Source organism: Python bivittatus, unplaced genomic scaffold, assembly GCF_059951505.1.
Source record: "Python bivittatus isolate LINGU-HERP-01145 unplaced genomic scaffold, Pbiv_v1 ctg000700_np1212, whole genome shotgun sequence".
Classification (NCBI taxonomy): domain Eukaryota; kingdom Metazoa; phylum Chordata; class Lepidosauria; order Squamata; family Pythonidae; genus Python; species Python bivittatus.
This window is the reverse complement of record NW_028277098.1, coordinates 8,674,690-8,698,382: the sequence shown is the minus strand read 5'-3', so window position 1 is coordinate 8,698,382 and position 23,693 is coordinate 8,674,690. Positions and strand designations below refer to the sequence as shown.

Genomic DNA, 23,693 nt, shown 5'->3' with positions numbered 1-23,693 from the left:
TCTCTCTGCCAGGGCCCAATAAAAACAAAAAAAAAAAGTCCACATGCACTTGCCTTGTTTCTTCCTCCAGGCAAGTAAACAGGCTCATGAACAAGTTCCCAATCACCCCCTGCATTTGCACTTCAGGCTAACCCAAGTTAAGCACAGGAAACAGCCACTGCTAGTTAGTCACCTGAACAGAGGACACATGGCATTTCCACCCTCACCTACCCAACAACATGGTCATAAACAAACTTATTGTAGGCCATGGATATATATTTTGCAAGGGCAGAAGTACTTTTCTTCACATCCTAACCCATCACCTAAAAGCAGTTTCCTTCTCTGCTGGACAGGGGAAACAGACAGAAGGAACAGTCAAGTCTGAACAAGACTTCTGCATGCCCCCAGTATTACTTACTCCCCCCACCCATTCCCTAGAACTGGAGTCCTAACACATCTTTAATGCAAGCCTAGTCAACTCTCTTAACCTTTTGGAGAGGACAGACCAAATGAGGACCATTACAGGGTTGGCAGAGATGCAAAGTAGCCAAGACCATGTCACAGATGTGAATAGCACCAGGATTTTCTGGGTTTCCCCCCCCCCCTCGTTGGGGGGAATTAAACTATATTACTCACACATTTTTTTGCCTCAAAAGGGCAGGAAACCATGCCTTCAATTTTTAGCAATTCTGTATGAAGGAAGCTCTAAAACAAACATAAAATTTGAGGACCACATGTAGTCCTGGGTTGCCCGCAGTTGTCCACTCCTGTTTTAATCCTGGCCATGCTTTCCAGCAAGTCTATCTAAAGTCATTCCAATGGACAGGACAGGATGGGAGAAAAAATTATGCACAGGAAAGAGACTAACTAGAGAAAGCTGCTTGAATTTACTGTTGAAACCAAGCTGGTTTGTTCATGTAAACTGCCTAGATGGGAAATCAGCTTGAAACACATATAATATGCTCTGTGAGCAAAGAGGAGCAAGGTATGAGAACAATGTAAGAAAACCAAGATAAAGGCCATCTCCTACCTATCAACCTGGAGCTGCTGTTTTCAACTCTTTCACTCATAGAGCCATCCTGCACATCTAATCTTACAGATTGGAAGCTTCAATCTGCTTAAAAAGAAATGCTGAATTGCTGAACTTAGATTTTAATAGAATGTTCAGATGGGACTCAACAATAATTAAGCACTTAGAGCTGCATGGCTTTAAAAGTAATAAGAAATATTAATTCCCCTCTATTAAAGTTAATGAGGTTGTAAAGTGCTTAATTTTGGCTGAGTTGTAGCACTCTCCACCCCCTGCTGTAGTTAATTAATCAATAGTGGGTTTTTTTCTGCCCCAAGAAGTGTTATTAAAAATCTTACATAACCAGTAAATCTGTCATAAAAGAATCACTGGTTGCCCTCTCCAGTATAGAAGAAAATAAATATTTTAACATTCTGTTCTCTGACATATTATTACCATCATTGGGCAAAACCTGATGCCTCCTGAATAGAGTTATATCCCTAATAATTGCAGTTAAAGCAATTACAATTTGGTATTTTTGAAAATAACAAATTTTAGTAATTGCCAGTTCCCCAAGGATTTATCAAAATCATTCATTTCACCCTATTCATTTACAATTCAAGGTAAAGAAGTATTCCATTTATAGTTTTTTATTCCAACATTTTATGCTGTGCAAATAAAGAGCTTTAACCAGAATCTTTTCCTTCAGGCAGTCCTGAAATTTTCCAGATTAGAAAATACAGACATCCTTACCTGAATGAATATTTCAGAGTGTTCTCACTGGGATAGGAGTTGCCTTGAGCAATCAAAGGTACAGATACTCTTAGTCCAGAACCTTCAAGGACTATGTCCTCAGCAGAAAGGCGGGTGTCCCGCTTATCAACCCGAAAAGAGAATGACAGGTTTTGCCCATAACTCAAAATTTGATTTCCAAGGAACTTGCCTGAGACAAAAGCAATAAAGTCCACATTCAGAAAGTTTAATGGCAAACATAGTTATATTGTCTGTGTCTGAATAATCATTATTCCCCTGTACCTGGTGCAATGAAGTAGATGGGAAAGGGTGTGTCTGATACTACAGATATTTCTTGAGTCTCAGTTATCCACTGAATGGGGATTCCAGAGCCATCTCTCTGTTCTGCATGCCAGTTTTCTTTTCCTGAAAGCCACAAGAAGAAACCATCTTATGTTAAAGCTGAATTCGCTCACACTCAATATATTAAGAAAGAACTTGTGAATCCACTCGCTTTGTAAAGTCTATGGCAAATAGGGAGCAGATTTTAAGAACTGATTGAAAACAGTCTATTGCAATTTAAGAAAACTGTAACCCAAACCATATACTGAGAAAATCCTACTTCAGGGGCAATACATTATGGAAGTTGCCACTGCTTGTGTTATTAAACCGGTAAGAATAGATACTACACTTAATTTTAGCCAAAAGGCTGAGAAGCTTGTGTTATTCTAAAGTGGACTATTCTAAAGTGGACTAGAATAGGTCTAATTCAGCCATCTGGTACTTGGTCTCCTTCACAAATCTTGAGGTTATCTCTGCTCACAAAGTAACAGTGAAAAGAAAAGAGCAACATGCCTAGTCAATGGACTTCTATTGATCATTTGATCAACCACAGTTTCATAAATGTACAATGAAATAGCCTAAATATTTTCATTTTTTTCCACTCGACAACAGTAACATCATTTGCATTTTATCATGAGCAGAACTGTTGGCTTATCCTCATTGATTACACATGTTCAGTATATTACTTCATGCAACTCATCTGCTCTTACTTTGTTTCTTACCTACAAGCAGATAAAACACTCAGAAATCAAGAGCTTTGCCAGATAGCTAACCTGCAAGCCAATAACCAAACCTAGGCTAATTTGGCAGGAACAAATCAAAATAGGTTTGACGTTGCAAACACATCCCATTTTTGGTTTGTTTTACCGGTTTGTGCAGAGTGGAATGGTCTGTGAGAAAAAGGGACATGGCTTAATACAGAGTTTTTCAGACTGTGTTTCATGGAACCCTAGGGATCCATAATTACTTGAGGGGTTTCCATGAGAGACTAAGGGCTAAATAAATAATTAAAGCTGATTTTCTATCACCAGAGTTTGCCTCTTGATCAAGGGTTCCAGGACTATTTTTAAACTGACAGTTTCTATGGTCTGAAAAAGTTTGAAAACCTCTGTCTTAATGGATGGCTGTCACAACGTCTGAACACATTTTCACATCATAAAGGGAAAAAAGAATGCAGGTATATAAATTTGCAACAACTATTAAGCTAAGGACAGTCAATTTTTGCAATCTCAAGGCCACAGTAGTCTCAGAGAACTATTTAATATTTCAAAGGCAGCTGGTTCTATAATAAAGTTGCCACAATTTAAGAGCATATAATGTTGAGTGGAATGAAGAATGCATAACCAATGACATCATGATAGTTAAGGGCTAAGAAAAGCAATTTGTTTCCTGAGAGAACCCCTCAAGATATCAACTGATCATACTCTTTTGCCTGTTCAGAAGTACTCATAATGGACAATATAAAGAAACACATCTGGTGTTTCATAGATACTTTTTTTGTGCCTTCAAGTCAGTCTTGACTCCTGGTGACTGCCTGGACAAGTCCCTGCAGTTTTCTTGGCAAGGTATCAGAAGTGGTTTGCCCTGGCCTCCTTCCTAGGACTGAGAGAGAAGGACGGCCCAAAGCCACCCAGCTGGCTTTGTGACTAAGACAGGACTAGAATTCATAGTCTCCTGGTTTCTAGCCTGATGCCTTAACCACTACACCAAACTTGCTCTTTTCATGGATACTACTGCCTACAAAATATAAAGTAACTTTGCTATTACATAAAGGATACAAAGATATAGAGGTGAGATTGTGTCACTATATGGAAGAACTACATAAAAAAGATCCCACAATTGATGCTATGTACAAAGGTTTGAACACTGAATTAGAACTATACATCCTGGAAAGTGAAGTTACATGATCCCTAGAAAATATTGCTAACAGTGAAGCTTCAGGAGGTGATGAAATACCAGTAGAATCTTTAAAATGTCACAAAATTATGCCAGTTTATAAGCAGATATGGAAAACACTGCAAGTGGCCATGGGGCTAGTAAAGATAAATTTATATTCTAAAAATATAAAGGGCAATGCTAAAGAATGATACTGAACAATTGCACTTAATCTCACATGCTCAAAATTTTGCAGCCCAAACTTCAATAATACTTAAAAAGAAAACTGCCACATGTATAAGATGGATTTTTAAGAGGCAGAGGCATCCAAGATCACATTGTGAACATGTGATGGGTAATGAAAAGGACAAAGGAGTTTCAAAAAGTCATATTTGGCGCTTTACTGATTACATTAAGGCTCCTGACTATGTAGATCACAACAGATTAGGGAACTGTTCTTAAAAACAAGGGATGCAGGCCACCTCAATTGCCTATTGAAGAATTGGTATCTTGACCAGGAAGCAACAGTTAGAATGAAATATGGAACGATCAGATAGTTCAAAATTGGTAAAGGGGTGTGCCAAGGTTGTATATTGTCAACCTTGTTTATTTAATTTATACACAGAATATATCATGAGAAATATGTGACTAGAAAAATAGAAAGCAGAATTGAAATTGCTGGGAGAAACCCAATATATTCTTTTGCTAGCTGAAAGTGAGGAGGACCTAAGTAGACTCTTGCTGAAGGGGAAAGAAGAAAGCACAAAAGCTGGTCTGCTGCTCAATTTAAAACAAAAACAAACAAAACCATCAGATTATATCAATGGACAATGCTAACCCAATGGAAATAGACAAAGAAGCTGAAGTAGTAGCAGACCTGAACTCCCTAGGCTCAGAAATTCATAGCAATGGTGACTGTAACTATGAAAGAAAGACAAGCTCTTTCAGAGAAAGGTTTCGACAATAGCATTAAAGTGCAAAGACATCACACTGACAGCAAGAGTAAATATTGTCAAGGCCATGGTTTCCCTAGTTGTAACACAGGGCTGTGAAAGGTGGACCATCAGGAAAGGTGAATGAAGAAAAACGGATGCTTCTGAACAGGAAAATTCTGAGAATACTTTGGATTGTAAAAAGAACAAATCATTCAATATTAGATAAAGTAAAAAATAATGAAGCTAAGTTTAAATATGTTGGAAATATGTGAAAGCAAGTATCCTTGGAAAAGACCCCAGTGCTTGGAAAAATGAAAGAAAATATGGCGAGATGCCTAGGTAAACACAGGCTTAGGAGAATTTAAAGAATTATCACTAACAGACAGTCCTAGTGAACTAATACCCACTGGATGATTAAGAGTTGGAAGCAACTGAATGACTGAAAAACAACAACAAATCTTGCTATTGTACTTTGATAAAATTTTCCAGGACTGTAAAGATTAAAAAAAAAAAAAAAGCTGTTCTCAACCATATACCAGACAACTCTGAGTCAAGCTACTACGCAACTGAAGTTGAAACTTAGAAGTTGTACAATTCCATTGATTTTATAACAGCTACTTGAAAGATTACAGCTTGTTACCTGGCATAATTACATGGTTCATTCTCCCAACTGTTTAACAAATTGACTTTATTTAAAGTTAACATAGGCAAGTTAATTTGTCCTAATGTCTATTTTATTTTACGGATTTCTGTTTTATCTTGACTTTGATTACTGGAACACAAAGCATGATATGTCATGTTATATTTGGAATGCACCAATGTTTCTGCATCAAATGAAGATAAACTGATGAATATGTTCAAAGCATTATAGCTTATAAGGCATGATGGTCTAATTCAAGAAAAACTGAAGGTTAAACCTACCAGTTTTGAAGTTGGAGATAATTTTGGAGGTACTGTATCCAATGGCATTGGTACAAACAGAGGAATGTCCGAAACAGAAACAGGGAATACATCCCCTAGGATTGGCAGAATCCAGATTAAAAAAGCCAGGTTTACACCTAAAAGCAAAAGAAAACACTGAAATTCATTATCTGCCTTTTCTCACTCCTATTCTGCTTCTGCATTCATATTCACAAATTTAACAAAGTCTTTAACCTGAGCTAAAAGCCACATCCATAATACATTATACACACCCATAACAGAACTTCACACTAAGATCTTACAGCATTTCCCTTCATTTAAAATTACAGCCAACACCCTGAGAAAATGCTTGAGATGAAAGTAAAAGAAGACAGAAATTACATTGACATTCTGACCACTGAACAAACTAAGACTGGATTCAGGTTGCTACCTCAATGGATCTTGTAGTACTTGTAGTGAATGTATCACTATATAATTGTGTTGACTATATCGGTGCTTTGAAGGAAAGCCTTTCTACAGAGATGCCCAGGTAAAGGGATTTAAATGACCTGAATCTGTCACAGTCAATTAAATCTACCCCATAGTTTTGCTTCCACAGTTTTATCATGTGGTAATGCCAATATTCTCCATAGCGGATGCTACTGCTACAGAAGTAATTTTTTCAGAAACAGCAGGTGGAGTAATACATTTGAATGGGCTGCACTTCTGCAAGTTGGGCAGCAAAAATCTAGGCAGGCAGATGACACTTCTGCCAACAATAACGTCCCCAATATTAGTAAATTTCCAAATAACCAAAATAATCCCAATTCAGGATTTTCCTTCCCCACCCAATCTGGAACTAAAGGTTCTTTAATGAGGATCTTAATCTTGGTCCTATCCAGATAGATCTACCCCAGTTATCACTTCCCAGCTTGATCAACCTCAGGATTTTTGAGTGAGAACATCTGAATAATCTGCATGGAGGTCGTTCTCAATTCCTTGAAGGGAGGACACAATACAAGAATACAATTTTATTCGAACACTTTTCTATATTGGAAATTGTTTTACCTTTCACAGTTGAACCCTTCCACATTGTCCTTGCAAGTGCAACGCCCTGTTTCTACATTGCACTCATCTGTGCTGCCAGCAGGATTGCAGGAGCACCGCCTGAACAAGAAGAAAGGAGTCTAGTTGGAACACTGGGAAGAATAAAGGAACCACGTTTCAAGAGGATGGAACCAGAGGTGTGCAAATGTTCTAACATGGATTGTTTGATCCTGTAATAAAACATTTTGCACACGTCTAGACAGAACTGTCTCCATCACTTTTATTTATAGCACCAGTTCACTTTTACCTGCATCCAGCCTCTGTAAGAGAATGGAAGCCGGGCTGACACCTGTCACATTTGTCAGTCATCACACCAAGTTTACAACTGCAGCGTCCATAATTGTCACACTGTGTGCTGAGGGAGCCTGTGAAAACAAAATAAGGTTAAAATACAGACTCATACTGATTTATTCCTCTTCAAAGAGTGTTCTAAAGAAGGGTCGTGCAGACTTTGGGCTTAACAGGATCTCCTATTTACATTTTTTTTTCTTACTGGAATCCTGAGGACTATAAGCTGAAGTCAGGTATAAAATATCATTGCAAATGGGTAAACTCTAAAAATTTAGATAATTAAATAGACTATATGTTTAGTCCAAGTATTTTAAATGAGTACAAGAAGTACACTTGGAAGTCCTTTCCCACAAAAATCTACTTTTAGTTTTCTCCCAATAATTCCTTTTGCCAAATTTAGAAAGGAAAAGCTTTTCGGCTGCAATTGTTTTTATTTCTTTATTTTTGAAAAATAAATTTTTTAAAAAATAATTTTAACTGGAAAAAAATGAGGGAGGGAGGGAGGAAGGAAATTAATTATACAAGGGAATACCAAAATTCTCAATATATATGCAACCCTAAGTAGAAATATAAACATATTAAGCATCCACATTCAGAAGTTCTATTCAAAGTCTATGTAAACAGATGGAAATATTCCATTTGAAGTGAAAAATGGAGTCTACATTTGAATAAAACACCACATCAAAAGTCTTTGGTATTGTATTAATTTTTCAGCCAATGCAACCAGAAAGATCTAAAGATCTAATCAGAAAGATCTAAAGATCTAATCAGAAAGATCTAAAGAAAGACATACTTTACTTTCCCAGTATTTTGCACTAGTAAATCTGACAAGAAACCGAGAAAAATGAATTTCTGATGTTGTATTGGTTTATAATTTTGTAAGAGTAATGTTGCTGAGTAATTTCCTCAATTTCCACAAAAACCTGGGCATTGCTACTACTAATATGTACCAATCTGAGTACAATATCTCCAGTATAATCTAGAAAGAGTTTGGTGAACGTAATGTATATTACAGGACAACAGCACCATTTAAGAATAATGTATAAATCACCGAAATATATTTGAAGGGTATGTTATGCCACAAAGAGTTCTAAACTGATTCACAGAATTCACTACCAATTGGATTACAAACCTGTTGAATGATGTAATCAGTTGCTACCATGGGGCAATTTTGATTACACCTCTCCTCTAACTACGCTACTCTGCTTAGTTTCCATCTTACTCTTCATTTGGCATTTCCCCACAATGGCCCACTGCTTGGATTAGTCTCCCCTTTACTGTTATCATTTGATGACAATCCCTCTACAGTTAAAAACATCATAAGATGGAAGAGGGTTGAACTTCAATGGTATTGCAGCCAACCACCGATCCAACTGTCCAGTATATATCTGAGGAAGTTTATAAGGTAGTCTGTGATCCAGCAGCAGGAATCTGATGCTGAACAGCAGACACAAGCATCCCCCCTTTCTCACTCTGCTATGACAGCAAAAGCATAGAATGCTGCTGCTGCTGCTGACAATAATAATAATAATAATAATAATAATAATAATAATAATAATAATAATAATTCAATGCACAAAAGAAATGCCACAAGGATGTAAAATCCAGATGTATCTAGATCAAGTTGCAAAAGAATAGTTCTCAGTGGAATTTGATTTAAAAAAGAAATAAATGAGGAAATCTGATTTTAAAAAATCAATCACTTCTACTGATTTGGAAAAGAATAAACATTTTTAAACACTCAATTAGGGTTTTATATTCCTTTCAGGTCTCATTAGTGGCTTGATTCAGGACAAAGGATCTAAAAATTACGTTCAAGAATTCTGAGGAATCCACATGTGGATATCTTTTTCCTGACCTGACCAAACGGACAAAGCAACCCTGGTGATTTTATTCTATATTTTCACTTTCATTCAGAATTGGTTAACAGACTTTAAAAAAAAAAAAAAAAAACTTATACTTCAGGATTGTTTAGCTTTCAAAATCACTCACAGTGATTTTGCTTTTAGTAAGCATTTTCACTGGAATGGTTCCTCTGGTATAGATTACACCATTTCAAATGGAAGACAGGGGTTCAACTCAAGCTCTTCTGAATCAATCAATCAATCAATCAACCAAATGAAATAAAATAAAATAAAATAAAATAAAATAAAATAAAATAAAATAAAATAAAATAAAATAAAATAAAATAAAATGTCTGCATAGACAGAACTAGATGCTAAAGAAATAATTCTAGCTTAATCTTTTCTCTGGCATTCTTCTTTCTTCTCCACAAGGCATATTTCAGTAGAGAGATTTAACACTGCGCAGATGCCAATTTATTGATTCAGGGAGAAACAGGCTAAATACCACGCATACCACAGCACAGACTCAATGGTCCGATATATATTTTTCAATCAGAACTTGCATTTTTTTTCTCCTGAAGACCAGGAGAGATGTCAACTGCCAGTCCTCTGTTTGGAATGCATTCCTTTATGTCCGACCTACTGTCCTTCAGATCTTTTAGAAAGAGAGATATCCTCTCTGAAAGATGCCAATCTCTGAAATTGATTCAGTAGTCAACAGGTAGGATGTTTTCTTAAAGCCTGTAAAGCAGGGTTCCTCAACCTTGGCAACTTTAAGACAGGTAGGCTTCAACTCCCAGAACTCCCCAGCCAGCAAATTGGAGTCCACCCATCTTAAAATTGCCAAGGTTGAGGAACCCCGCTGTAAAGGATGCTTTTCAAGCATAGGAAATATCAATATTTCAAAACCATCATATTTGACATTCTCAGACCACTAGGATTCCTAGCCAACATAGCTGAAATTAATGCTGTCTTGAACTTCTGGGAATTACTATCCTAACACTTTTGGAGAATGTTAAGCTGGGCAAAGAGAAATTATGAGGAATTTAAAAAATGACTTCACCTTTAGACAACTTTTTTTTAAACAGAACCAACCCCTAGAGTTTAAACAAGAGGGAATCATTTAGCTTATTCAAGCCTTTACTATATACAGTACAAACAACATTCTTCTGTCTAGTCTATAATTATTTAGAAACAATTCCACGGACAAAAATATTATCTTAAATCAAGACACACAGATTAAATACACACTGATTGCCTGTGTGCCATGGAATTTACTAAAGGGTTTTACTAAGGCTTCTAAATTATTCTTGAATACATGATAAGCATGATAGACCAATACCACTCTACCCTGATGCTGCATTATTTATACTCAGAACAAAACCAAAACAATTTCCGTCAGCCTGTATTTGGAAATCTCAGCTTGATATTATGGATCATTTTTAAACTTGAAAATTGGATAATTTCTTGACTGACAGTATGTATAACTTATTTTTTCAGTCACATACCTAGATCCCATATTAATGTGCAAATGCAAACCTCTGTATGTTATGCTTATTGAAGTGATTAAGATAAGAAATTGAGGACACACATGGTCAATTGAAGCCCCAGGGTTCATTCAACCTCCAAACTACACATAGTCCTCACTTAATGACCATTCATTTAGCAACTGTTTGAAGTTATGACAGTGCTGAAAAAAGTGACTTACAACCGGTCCTCACACTTATGATTGTCGCAGCATCCCTGCAGTCACATGACCATGATTCAGGCACCTGGCAATCGTTGCACATTTTCAACAGTCGCAGCATCCTATGGTCATTTGATTGCCATCTGTGACCTTCCCAGCTGGCTTCCGACAAGCAAAGACAATGGGGAAGCCAGCAGCAGGTCGTAAATCACGGTCATGTGAAGCCCCTGCTTAACGACCACAGGAGAATCACTTAATGACTGCAACCAGAACTGCCGTCACTAAGCGGGGCGGTCACATGATGTTTTGCTTAACTACTGCTTTGCTTAGCGATGGAGTTGATGGTCCCAATTAAGGTTATTAAGTGAGGACTACCTGTAGTATTTTCAGCTCTCTCCTTGATTACTAAACTTGGCCATATGTTTTTCTCACATTTTGAGTTAGAAAACACATGAAAACTCCACTGAAAGCCCCCAAATAAGCTTAACATCAGTTCTAAAATAACAAGATCCCTACCTCCCCTGGGTCTGATATAGCCTTGACTAGTTTGCATTAACATTGAGTTCAATGTAGCCTTTGGCCGCAGAAAAAATAAAATGTGACCTACAGTCATTCAAAGTTATCCATCCCTGAGATCCTAACTAAGCCCTAAATATAAGCCTGCATAGTGTAGGCTTTACAACATGCAGATACTGCTTCCCATATACTTCCCATTCTGGCTACAGCCACCCTGCTTACCACTTTAATGCAGAGCTCCAATCACATACATCATTATTTTAATGGAAACCTTTTTCATACAAGCCCGATTCTTGTAAAACTGGAAGTATGCTAAGACTGCCTTCCTCTCAGCATTGCAGAAAACAACGTGGAGCAAAAGTGAAAATGCAGAAAAGCAGCATCCTTAACACTCACCCACAGGACTGCAGTTGCATGGCAGGCAGGCTTCCTCACTCCCAAGGCGGTAGAAGTTCTCCCGACATCTCTCACAGTTTGGTCCATCAGTGTTACCAAAGCAGCCAGTGCAGTGTCCACCGTGACCGGTGGATCGGTACAGCTCAGGGTCAAAGTAACACTCCTGTGATCGTCCATTGCAGTTACAGCCTGTATGTAGGGGAGCACAAACCTAGGTTAGTTTAAAAGGCTGTGAGGTAGGGGGTTTTAAAAACTCTTTTCCAATTTGTCAACCCACCACTGCAACAGTTCTGACAGTCAATATGATCTGGTTATTCAAGTTCTCTTAAAATAAGATGTTCAGTTCAGGCAATCAGAATGGCCCAGAAATTAAAAGGGACAAGTAGGCAGAGGCTGGAAATCTAAACAATTATTCCTAACTATTTGTGGTGACAGAATCTTTCTTCTTCAATAACAGCTCCATTTTTATCATGTTGAAAACATGAATTGCTTCATTCATTCCTTTTAGACTTCGGCTGTTTTTTTTTTTTTAAAATAAATAAATAAATAAATAAAACCACATTGCTGTGGTTTCTCTTTTTCTATTTCACAGGGATACCACAAGTACCACAGACAGACAGTATCAGTGATGCTCCTGGATTAAAGAATAACAGCCCCAAGCTCTGACTACAGCAGAAGACTTTAAATTGGATTTAAACAAGAAAGAAAAAAAAACCTACGCCAAACTTTCCCAACCTCCAGATGTGTTGGACTTCAATTCTCATAATTTTTTCTCCATTTATTCACAGCCAGATTGGTCTCTGATTACACTACCTTGAATTAAGCAAAAACTGAAGAGCCAGGATGACTGGATTCCCCACTACGCCCTCCCAGTATGAAAAACAAAAGTTTAGTACAGCTTTTTCTTTCATAACTCAAGTTACTTTCTCCCAAATCTTGAGTGCAAATCAAGATACAGGAATCAGTAGTGAAGATGCTTCAAATGGAGAACTCTGTTTGAACTTCTCACACGCACTAGTTCTTTGGCTTACATGGAGAAAATGGCCCATGTGATCAATTTGCACATCTGTATAATTGGGAGTGTGGATTAAAATCATGGCCAAAGAGAATAATAAAGCTTAGGTTGCCAATCCACTAAAAGTGGCCTCTTCTTCCTACTAAGTAGACAAGGAGTAAAACCACCCAAAGGGTGGGAGCCGTGAATATTCTATAATAAATGCCATTATGGCACAACCACACAGTTTCCACTTGATATGGTTGACTTGTCATAAGAGGTTGCCCACTACAAAGTGACTAGCACATGGACTGAGTGTTGGGCTTGGGAGATATTGCTGATTGCACTGGATTTTCCACCCGGTTGTCTTCCCAGCTGTGCTATAGTTTCTACCCTTCCCACAGCCCTCCCACACAGTTACTCTGCTCTCTGGCATGTAAACGTCAGGGAAAGATAACAGTGAGACCAGACTCCCCCCAGCTGCATCCTGTGAGAAAAAAAATACTTCTGCTTTCCTTAGCACAGACAGATGTAATTGCTCATGTCTAGGATGTGAAGCAGAACAAGAGCCATCAGCCATCAGCTTTGTCAGGCTTTCAGCTGAAGTCACAGATTTACATGGACCGCTGGGAGGAAAGCTGGGAAGCAAGGCATCATTCTGAAAATATTCTTTCAATTTCTCCAAGCTTTACTACTGAATTTCAAACCTGTGAATTAGGATGCACTTCTTACATCAAGAAGAGTATGGTATATTTACCTACTTCATGTCCCTACAGAGTAGGTAGCAGTTCCAACCCTTGGTCAATGGGTGCAACAGCAGCATCCCAAGTGTGGAACGGATAATGCTGGTATTCTATGGCAGTCCATGGTAGCAAAAAGTTGTGACACTACTGCCCAGTCCCACTCCATGTCTGATTGGGCAAAGGAAGTGCTGTATACTGAGCTATTACCTGGGCCATTCTATAATTCCCAGGAGGATACCTGCCCATTGCTCACAAAGGTCCACTGCTCTAGGCCAGAGGTTATCAAAAGTCCTGAAACTATGATCTGTTACTAAAAGGATTTAGCATAACAAGGCAACTTATCCTAAATGTCTTTCATTCAAAATTATTTGTGTATTATATTCATTTCTATTTTTAAGCAAGACAGAATCCCAAGGCAGCATTGGTTTTTTTTTCTGAACTTCAAACGTTTTAAAGGTTTACTCTTAACTCTTTTGGGACTCACTCCCACTTTCCAGCCTGTGTTTGGCAAGCATGTGACGAAAAGCTCTAATGGTGTGAACCTTGCAACTGCAAATGATAATCTGGATCAGGATGAATATTACAGTTTGCTTTAGCTGAAGAATTATCTTTTTCTTTTCCCTCCCTATCACTGTCACAGATGTTGACCTAAAGAACAGATACTGAACTAAGTTATTTTCAGTTCACTGAGCAGTTTCCAGGAAGCCCAACTAAAAAGAGTGGATTCATATCTGTTGCCTGTTTCCCCAGATCTGTAAATAGTTCCCAAGATCTCAGAAACTGGTGCTACTATGTGCCCGATCAGAGTCCTTGGTCTATGAAGCCTTCAGTGCCTTAAGATCAGAACTGTATATAATACAGGTCTATGGCCCAGGACAGCAGTCATGTGCTCAATATCCATTCTCCAGCTTGTCTCTTGTCCTTATATCATTCTGCCAAATTTTTTTGCTGCTTTCTCCAACCACTTATTCAGCAGGAAAAAGCTCTGCTTGTCATTGCCAGAGTCCATAATAAGTCGTGCTCCACACTATGGGAGAAGTAGAGCTTAAAACAGTACTGTTGTTTCTATGCAGTTCTCACCAAAAATAGAATGCAACAGATCATCCAAGTTTCAGCCAAAACGCTAAAAAAATGAAGAATCTAAATTTTATATCAGGGTCAGTTTCAATGTCTACAGACTAAAGGAAATCTTTATAGATCAAAATCAAAACAAAAGCAGAAAGAATTGTATGCCAATTCTAGTGTATGCCAGTCAAGTGAAAGGAGTCACTTTGTAAAGCCCTTTTACTTCTTGTTTTGAAGGCCTCATCCTATAATTAGATCTGAAACTTAATTCCTAAGGAAGCTATGGAAGAAAAAAGGAATAGTTGCCAGAAGATATGTTGATACTGTCACCTTACAACAGGTGTTCAAGTGTCATTATGTCACTATTCAGTTGTATACTTACAATAAACTATACGTCTGCTGTGCAATTCTTTTAGATACCACCAAATTTCTCAGAATATTAAATTATTTGCTAGACTGATCACTAAAAAAGCAGTCACTTGAACATCTTTGGTTGCACTGAAAATTGTAGGTTTCAGAGTTAATTTTAACATGCACAAATTATCCAACCTACCCTGTAACTGGAAAATAACTTTCTGACAATCAATTGTTAATTGTCAATCAAACAAGGTTGACAGCATTTTTGTGGAATTCAGTATCTTACACTGATTCCCTAAATTTTATCTCTTTATTGAAATATGAATTACAATCCATTCCTCGGATTACTTTATTTTCTATACTTAGCATTTCTTTTATAAGGTATGTTTTTAATTGTATGTTTGACACAATTCTGCAGAAATTCCAAAAACCATTACGTTTCTTTTTTCAGCTTTGAGAAAACCATTACCATCATCACCTTTCAGCACAGAGTTTATGTCTTGAAAGTACATGGATGTGGACATGGGGGGGGGGGGTGTCAAAAAAGCCAAGATGGTGGGTTTGACTGTGTGACCAAAGGCTCTTTTATGTGCGTGACTCATGTTAAAAAGGAGCAGGGCTTTGATCACACGGTTGCATCTGTCATCTTGACTTCTTGACTCCCCACACTGTGGCCACCCCTGGATGGGGACAATATCTATGGAAGCCTTAGAAACTACAGAAGTTTCAAAATACAATTTCAAGGAATTAGGAAACAGAGATTCACATGTATTTAATGGCAGCTTGATACTTCTCTAACGCTATTAGCAGCAGCAGCAGAATATAAGAAAAATGTGAGGACCAGCTGTTTATCTGCTTAATTGGAATACTTCCCTATTCTTGAGGTTAAAAAATCTGGGTCACCTTGATGCAGGTCATTTATCTATTTATTTTGGCACACTGAACAACAACTTCAGTTATAATTGGTTGAGCCCAGAAAGCCATACTAAATTAACAATATATCAATGAGAAATGCACTTTTCATTTTACAACAGTTAGGTTTGCCAACAGTAAACAAAAAGAACAAACCAGTAGTAGTTTAGTGTAGTCTGGTTTTGAGATACCAACAGGAAAATGACCTAACTTTCTGCAACCCTCAAGACATTTTTATCTCACACCAAGAGATAACATGAACAAAGACATCTGGGGTAAAGCTAAAAATATGCCATGCTGCTGCATTGATACAGGATAGCCAAGACAGGAAGTGCCACAACTTGCCAAGAGGAAAAAGGAAGAGAACATATTGAAGACTCTTAAAATTGGCTACCACCCCCTTGATAAAAGGAGGTGGTGAAATAATTTGGCAGAAAGGTTTGGCTTCTTAAGATAAAACCAGATTATTTAAGAACAACCCCAATAAACACTTACGCAAACATTCGTTGGCACTCTCGGCTGTTGCTCTCCGCCAAGGCCGGTCATTGTAGAAAGGGAGGCATTTCTCACAGTCAATCCCAAAGGTATTGTGTTTGCAATTGCAAGAAAGCTTTCCATATTCATTCTTCACACACTCGCTTGCATGGCCATTGCATTTGCATCTATAAGGCAGAAACAGGCTTTAGGAAAACTATACAGTTTGTCCTCTAGCAGTCTAGCCTTCCTGCATAAGCAAAGACTGACTCATAGCAGAGACTGCAGGACTTGAATGTTCCCACTAGAAGGGAGGAGATCTTGCTGCAGTGCAAGTTTCTTGATAAAAAGGACCAAAAGGATAACCCTAGCTTTGTCAAAGGATTGCCCACACCAAGCCTTAGGCAAATAAAGATTGCAATTGCTTTTTTAAAAAAATACCAAAGCTTTTTGTATGAAATCATGCTTTTGATTTCTCCAATTAAAAAATGTGAATTAATAATGGAGCTGTCATAAAGAATGTTTAAAAATTCCATTGTGCTTGAGGAATGCTTTTTTTTACTTTTCCAAGCAAGAGTGTGCATTGAGCACAGTCTTGACACTGTCCTCTTGCCAAAGTTGGTCTCCCAAAGTTCCTATCTGGATCCAAATTACCACACTTGTCCTCCTCTTACAACTATAGCTGTGTCTTCCCAGCAAGCCAAAAGAGGCAAAGACCAACTTTACTTCCTGTTCTGCTTTGGAGTACAAATTGCAACAACAATGGCCATCTTTAGCCAAATTTGCTGGCTTTTTGCACCTCACCCTTAAAAATAAGGGTTACCTGCTGAAGCTGGCTGCTATTCAGAGATATACATTGACTAAATGTTTAAAATCTAGTCTCACATCTATCTGCTTGAATACATCTATCTCCATTTTTGTTTACTGACCTCTGATTTAAATGACATTTTAAAAATAGCCCAGGTACTTTACAAACTTAGTTGGTTTGTTACGCCTGTAATTCTAGAGTGAGCATTATACAATTGTCATTTTATAGGCAAGGGCAGTAGCATAACGAGGGCCATGAATTGTATAGAAAGCCAATATGAAATGCTGATTTTCTTGAATAAGGAACGTATCTAGTTCCTTGGATGGTCCAGTCTGTCATAGCCTTCTCTGTATGAGGCACTGGGAAGGTTTAGTTCTGGAACTAGACTGAGCCTCAGAGTCATGGAAGAATCTGACCACGATAAAGACATCTGGCCATCCAATCTGTTAAGAACATATCACACAGAGGTCAAAGACCAGAGAGGATGGGAAGAACACTACCGTTGCTTGGAAGAGCCCACTGGGAAAATAGGCTACTTAAGAAGTGCTCGATTGTTCCCACATACTCCACTTCCTGCAAACACTTATGATCAATCCCAACTGTATTTGGTCAGGGGACTGAAGCTTCCACAGCCCTGACAGTTCCTTGCTGGTAAAGAATTTCCTGTGCCTTGAACCCTGGATCCTTCAAGCATACTGGACCATGACTATGCCTTGCCTATTCACTGTGAACTGCTGGGGAAGGGCAAGCATATAACTTTTTTGGAAGCACAAACATGATCAGACTGTAAAGCAGTTTCAAAGTGAAGAAATACATGCATATTACTGTCTCTAGGAGCAATACACATCTCCAAGACATGAGAATGTATGAAGGACTGAGAAGCTCAACTTTTATCTCACCAACTGATGTGCCTCCCCCTCTCCCATCTGCATGTGAGGATAAAGATATTGGCCTATCTTACAAGATTGCTGGGAAAGTTGTTGATATGAGAAATGTTCTTGGAAAAGCAGGAGGTAAGTTTTTATGGAAGACTTTCAGATTAAACACAGAGCCAGAAGGAAGGTAGAGAAGGAGCTGTAATTAATGGAAAATACCAGAGTGCAATAACAAGAGACTTTTCTTCTATCTGACCAATTATACTAGTCACATTAGGGCAGATACTGTACTTAAATCCAGTGACTGTACTTTTTACCATAGTCAGCATTAGTTAAGAGCAAGACATTGACCTTAAAAGCATCCAACCTGAGATGGAATTTAGTGTGACTAAAGTTAAAAGAAACCATATGGATACAGAAATACTCCTTGGATCAGTTAAATATCAGTGTAAAGCTATAGAGGTTCAGTAACAGTGTTATTAGATCACAATTTTTAAACGTACAGTACATACATTTCAAAAAGCCTGCCTCAAGAGAGAGGCTGAAATCATGCCAAAGCCTTAAAACAATGTTTTTCAACCTCAGCAATGTTAAGATGCGTGGACTTCAATTCCCAGAATTCCCCACCCTGCATCAGAGATTGAGAAACACTGTCCTAAGCAAACAGCTATTTAAGCTATTAGAAAGAGAATCACTTGGGATTTATTACTTACCGGCCACCCACAGCAAAGTCAGAAATTGCATAATAATAGGACTTGAGAACCTTGGGGTCATTAAATACTTCATCTCCAAAGGTATTCAGGCGATTGAGGCTTACTCTGATATCTGTAGCTGTGACCCATTCCTGTAAGAGAAAATGGAAGCCAAACCACATAATCTAGATCAATTATGACCAAACAAACCACAGGAAAAGCTTACTACGCACAAATGCCACTGCTTTCCAAATATGAAGAAACCAAGGTCATTTAAATCATTGTTTCTCAACCTTAGCAACTTTAAGATGTGTAGACATCCACACATCTTAACATCGCGGAGGTTGAGAAACACTAATTTAAAGGAAGCGTGACCAAGGAAAATTAAGAGCCACACATATGGAGGAGGAGGAGGAGGAAGAGATTGAAAAGGAACTAAAATTTGGGTTAGAATGAGGCAGAGAAGGGCACTTAAGACAAAACAGAGAAAGAGAAAACTCTTTCTGAATACAATTTAAAAATACTAGACTAATTCTTTTTCAGTAAAAGATACAATTAGAGACCTGCCAAACAGTATATGACATTACCCACAGCCAAAAGCATTGGAATCTTTTTCCCAAAGAATCCAAATTTGCCAAGAAATAAGTTGAAACTGGCATAAGTAAATGGCATCCACCATTCTTTATTCCATAGTCCCTAGATCAGAGGCTTTGCTTTTGATGTACTGTATGACTTAACATACTTGAATGAGTTTACTTAATAAGGAAAACAATGCAAAATTAAGCCCATAAACTAGAATACACAGTCCATGTTTCTCAGCAGTTCTTCACTCTTGAATAAAACAGTTGCTTAAATAAAGAAGAAGCAATCTCTTCTGACCAATGGTATAACTAACAAAAAACAGATATCCTTCCAGTCTTGCCTCTTTTTTTGTGTTTACGTGTGATCATAAAAGCAAGCAATATCCATTTCTGTTGTCCTCCTGCTGGTTTCCAAACCACTGGTGTATAATTAATCATGTTCAATAACCAATGCCTCTTCCAAAACTAAGCTAATACTATATATGAAATAATCTCTGTTTAAAAGACAGTCACTACAGCATGAGATCACATCATTCAAACCCATGTTGCATTGTGCGTAGCATATCTCCAACAATTATCCAGACCAATCAATTCCTTCATAAAAGTTGTGTAAATATCTAATGCACTGTAAATACTATTGTTGAATTAATCATAATTTTAAATCTGTAGAAGTCTGGCATATAGATGCCAGAATCCAGACTTCCATGGACATTCATGTTCTCAATATTTCAAACATCCCTAAATTTTTGAACATCTAGTTTAATGCATTCTAATAATTGTTTATGAATAGCTATTTAGGATTATTTTGTAAAGAACATGATACACGTTCTCCTGTAGTATTATTACTACAAGGGGTTCTGAAGCACTTAGCGCTGCCAGCCAACACCCATTTTATTTACTATATGAAATGTTTCTTCTTTTGCACACACACGTACACCAATCTAAGTTGCTATTTTGAAATATCATGTAACATGAATTAATTCAACAGAAATGTATGCTATGTGTGTGGGAGGAGACATGTCTACAGATTTTTGGAAAAACTATTTTCAGTGAAGATTTGCGATATTATCTGGACTTTAAAGAATTAGCAGCAGAAAGATCTACTGGACTTGGTACATAACAAAGTGGAAACCCACTGCATATTTGGAATATTAAAACGTGTTATCTTGGAAGGTTGACTTGCTATCCATTGTGAAAACATGATTGTGACAGCATGTATATACCAAATCTTCTAGGCTCAAAACCCAATTAAGTCCACTTTTCACTTTCTGGGGAAAATCAAGCAAGAGACACTGGGCCCTGTTTCCATGAAATAAAAGAAAGATGAAATTATTAGTCTGTACAGTGTTAATTTCTACAGTTTTCAAGCTGGACATCAGGATGCATAGGACAAGTTCCTCTGAGCTCCGAACAACTACTCACAAGTAACTGCCCAGCTCAACAAGCAGAATCTTCAAATTTGGGTAGCTCATACTTCAAAAACTTTCCTCTAAGGTGTACTGATATAAATGCAAAAAATGGATCTCCAATTTTATTTTATTACTATTTTCATGTAACTCTTGTGGCACTTTGGGTTATTTGAACATGGGATCTCTGATTCTATAAACTGGTCCTCTGACTGACTGTGAGATATGGAGAGGTGATCCCAGGTCCAAGCCAGCTCAGCGTTATCCACTTTTTCCTATGTACAATGAATAATTCACTGGACATCCCATGAAGGTCCATAGGCAGAGACTGGAAACATTCCAGTGCTGTCCTTGAAGATGGGATCTTACATCTGAAGGGCCTTAAGTCCTTGCTACAAACTATTTTCTGCAGAAGAGTTTAATAAGGGAGAGCATAGAGGACCATGTGACAGCCCTGCAGATGTTTCCCAGGGTATGTTAGTGTTAAAGGAGACTAAGATAGTTGGGTTTCTAGTGGAATGGGACACAATTCTGCCACCCCTTGTTGTCCCCACTCCTCCTGAGTGATCTTATTAAAAGGCATGGAAGGATGAGGAAGTTGCTGATTACTGCAATCATCTCTGCTGCCAGTGGGTCCTACGGATGGTGTGTCAAGTATCTGGATCCAATTCCTTCAGACTTGAGTGCCTTTGGTGCAATGAAATGAGACAGTTAATTTGCCTTTGGGGGGTTGACTCCATTAAGCTCACTGACAGTGAGTTCCTGCCTGTGAGTATGCTGGCTACTACTAAGCTACTAACTAAATTAAGGAACAGAAAAAGGGGAAAGTAAAAATTAAAATTGTGATTTAGGGAGTCCTAATTGCACAAAAGTTTGACTAAGCCAGCAGGCTTACATACTTTCTGAATAAGGCAGAGCCAAAACTGAGAAAGAAGTTATCTCCTTCCACAGAAAGCATGACCACTACTTTTTCTAGTCCTGGCTCTGTAGTAAGTGAATCTGGATTGTACCTACTGGAGAATACCCTAGGGGGAAAAAAAATAGGGAGGAATCATGAAGTCTCTTGCCCGGTTGACCAACAAATCAAGTTCATTGTTTTATTTTGCTGTTATGAAGTCAAATCACCTCTGGTGTTCCTAAATAAAAGAAATATAATCTTAAACTAGGTTCTCATCTAAAATATATTTCTTTTCCTCTCTTAATTATGAAGTTATAGGATGATTTTGGTGACATGTTTTAATATTGTTACCATTCAATCATATTCATATAAAAGAATTGTGCCCATAATTATTAATGCCGTAGCAGTTCTTTTAAATCCATATTATTCATCGTCACTTAGGTAAGGTACATTCTTTATCGAAAAAACTTTTCTCATGTAAATAAGTCCCTTTTTGAGCACCACTTGCAAACTACCAGTACCACCAATGTGTCTAAGCTGCAAATGCTTTAAAATGCTGCTTTTGACTGGGATTTTAGTGGAGAGCTATTGCAGTGAATAGGCAAAGCCCTATTCACTCAGGCTAAGCATGGCAAGCCTCCCCAGATGTTCTTCCTAGCACATGTTGCACATATGCCAGGCAAGCAATCCTGCAACCAGACCGCCAATATACATATCCCACATGCTTGAGCAAACAGGCATGAAAATCCATAATGACTTCAAAGGCAAGCATGTACACTGGGGGGTGACCAGCAGTCCCTCCCTTTTGGCTACAGAGAACAAAAACGTTGATCTTTTTGGAATCCTGGACTCCAGAAGGGGCAGGGAAGAGTTTGCCCAAGCAAAACCAGGGGGAGACATTCCCCAACAAACCTTGGCCGGGGGGGGGATGGGAAATTTGAAATAAAGCAGCTCACCTGGAAGGGGAGAAAGGAGAAACCACACCTGGAAGAAGAGATATTGCTGTAAGATGTTGGAAAGAGAGAGTCTGGAAACAGCCACATGGTTTTGGTGAGGTAGTTTCCAGGAAGAGCAGAAAGCTAAGCAATCCTAGAACCAAAGGGAACCAAAGTAAGAACTAAGCTGCCTTCCCTGGGACCAGGTGACAGAGGGTGTCACTTGCAGCCAAGGAAATCTTTAGGAACAGAGCGACCCCCTTCTTAGGTGTGGAGGAGACAGGAAATCTAAGTGGAGAGAATGGTTATGGGAAGAGCAGAGCTAAGTGTGGTGAGAGAAGGCACTGAACTGTGGCCCAGAAATCTCTAGCACTGTTTGTCAACCTTGGTGACTTTAAGATGTGTGGACTTCAACTCCCAGAATTCCCCAGCCAGCATGCTTTTGCCACACACAAATATGTAGCTTTGGATCATTCTCCTCAATAAATAAATGAAGAAGTATAATGTTTTAGACTCATTTGTTTAATTGGGTTCTCTTTACCTAGTTTTAGGACTTATGTGAAGAAAAGATCACGTCTTAGGTCATATTTATGCAGAAATATTGAAAATTCAAAAGGATTCACAAACTTTTAAGCACCACCATATGTGACCTTGCAGATCTTCCTCACAAATTGTCAGAGCTGATATAGATGACAAAACTCAACAATTATATTGCCAGTCATAGATGCTTTGCAGTTCCATTCTTTGTGTACTCTTATTTTTTGAAAGCACATGTGTATGCAAAAGCAAACGGCTCAACTCTAGAGCAACCTTCCCCAACAGGTGTCTTCACACACGGATGGGATATTATGGTTCATCTGCACAGTGCAATGGGGAGGCTGATACAGTGCATCATTTAGTGGACATTTAACCAAGCTGGGATGAGCCTAGTTCCAATTGGAAACTCAGATCCTTATATGGTCTCTCTTGCTCCATCTTTCTCTCATTTTTGTCAGCTCCATGTCTCTTTATCTTGGGCAAAACAAGAAGTTATGTTTGCCTGAGGCAAGGATTGCCACCTATAAGGGAAAGCAAAAGAGACAGCATTGAAGCATGGTGCAAAGAACACCAGCCACAGTCTAGAATTACATTGGAGCCATCTGACTCTCCGTACTATAACCATCAAGTTACACCCTTATGAATGTGAGGATATTGTGGGATTTAGCTCTATGCCGCACCTTCCCTGCCCTCTGTTCCAAACCATCTGGAATGTTTCACAAATCTGAATCCAAGTATTGGAGAAGGAGAAAATAAAAGAATTAAAATACATGGGTAAGTACTGGGTTTGCTTTTCCAGCCAA

General features: G+C 38.3%; 1 protein-coding gene across 1 annotated transcript in view; it reads right to left on the bottom strand.

Moving 5' to 3' along the window:
• Positions 1–23,693, bottom strand: part of LAMC1 (laminin subunit gamma 1) — a 127,847-nt gene that overhangs the window by 36,254 nt on the left and 67,900 nt on the right. The window contains exons 3-10 of the mRNA XM_007425370.4: positions 18,555–18,685; positions 16,180–16,346; positions 11,614–11,802; positions 7,127–7,244; positions 6,841–6,939; positions 5,794–5,930; positions 2,024–2,146; positions 1,742–1,931 (exon numbers count right to left, since the gene is read on the bottom strand). Of these exons, the coding sequence (XP_007425432.1) occupies positions 1,742–1,931; positions 2,024–2,146; positions 5,794–5,930; positions 6,841–6,939; positions 7,127–7,244; positions 11,614–11,802; positions 16,180–16,346; positions 18,555–18,685 (1,154 nt within the window). The remainder of the gene's footprint in view (positions 1–1,741; positions 1,932–2,023; positions 2,147–5,793; positions 5,931–6,840; positions 6,940–7,126; positions 7,245–11,613; positions 11,803–16,179; positions 16,347–18,554; positions 18,686–23,693) is intronic.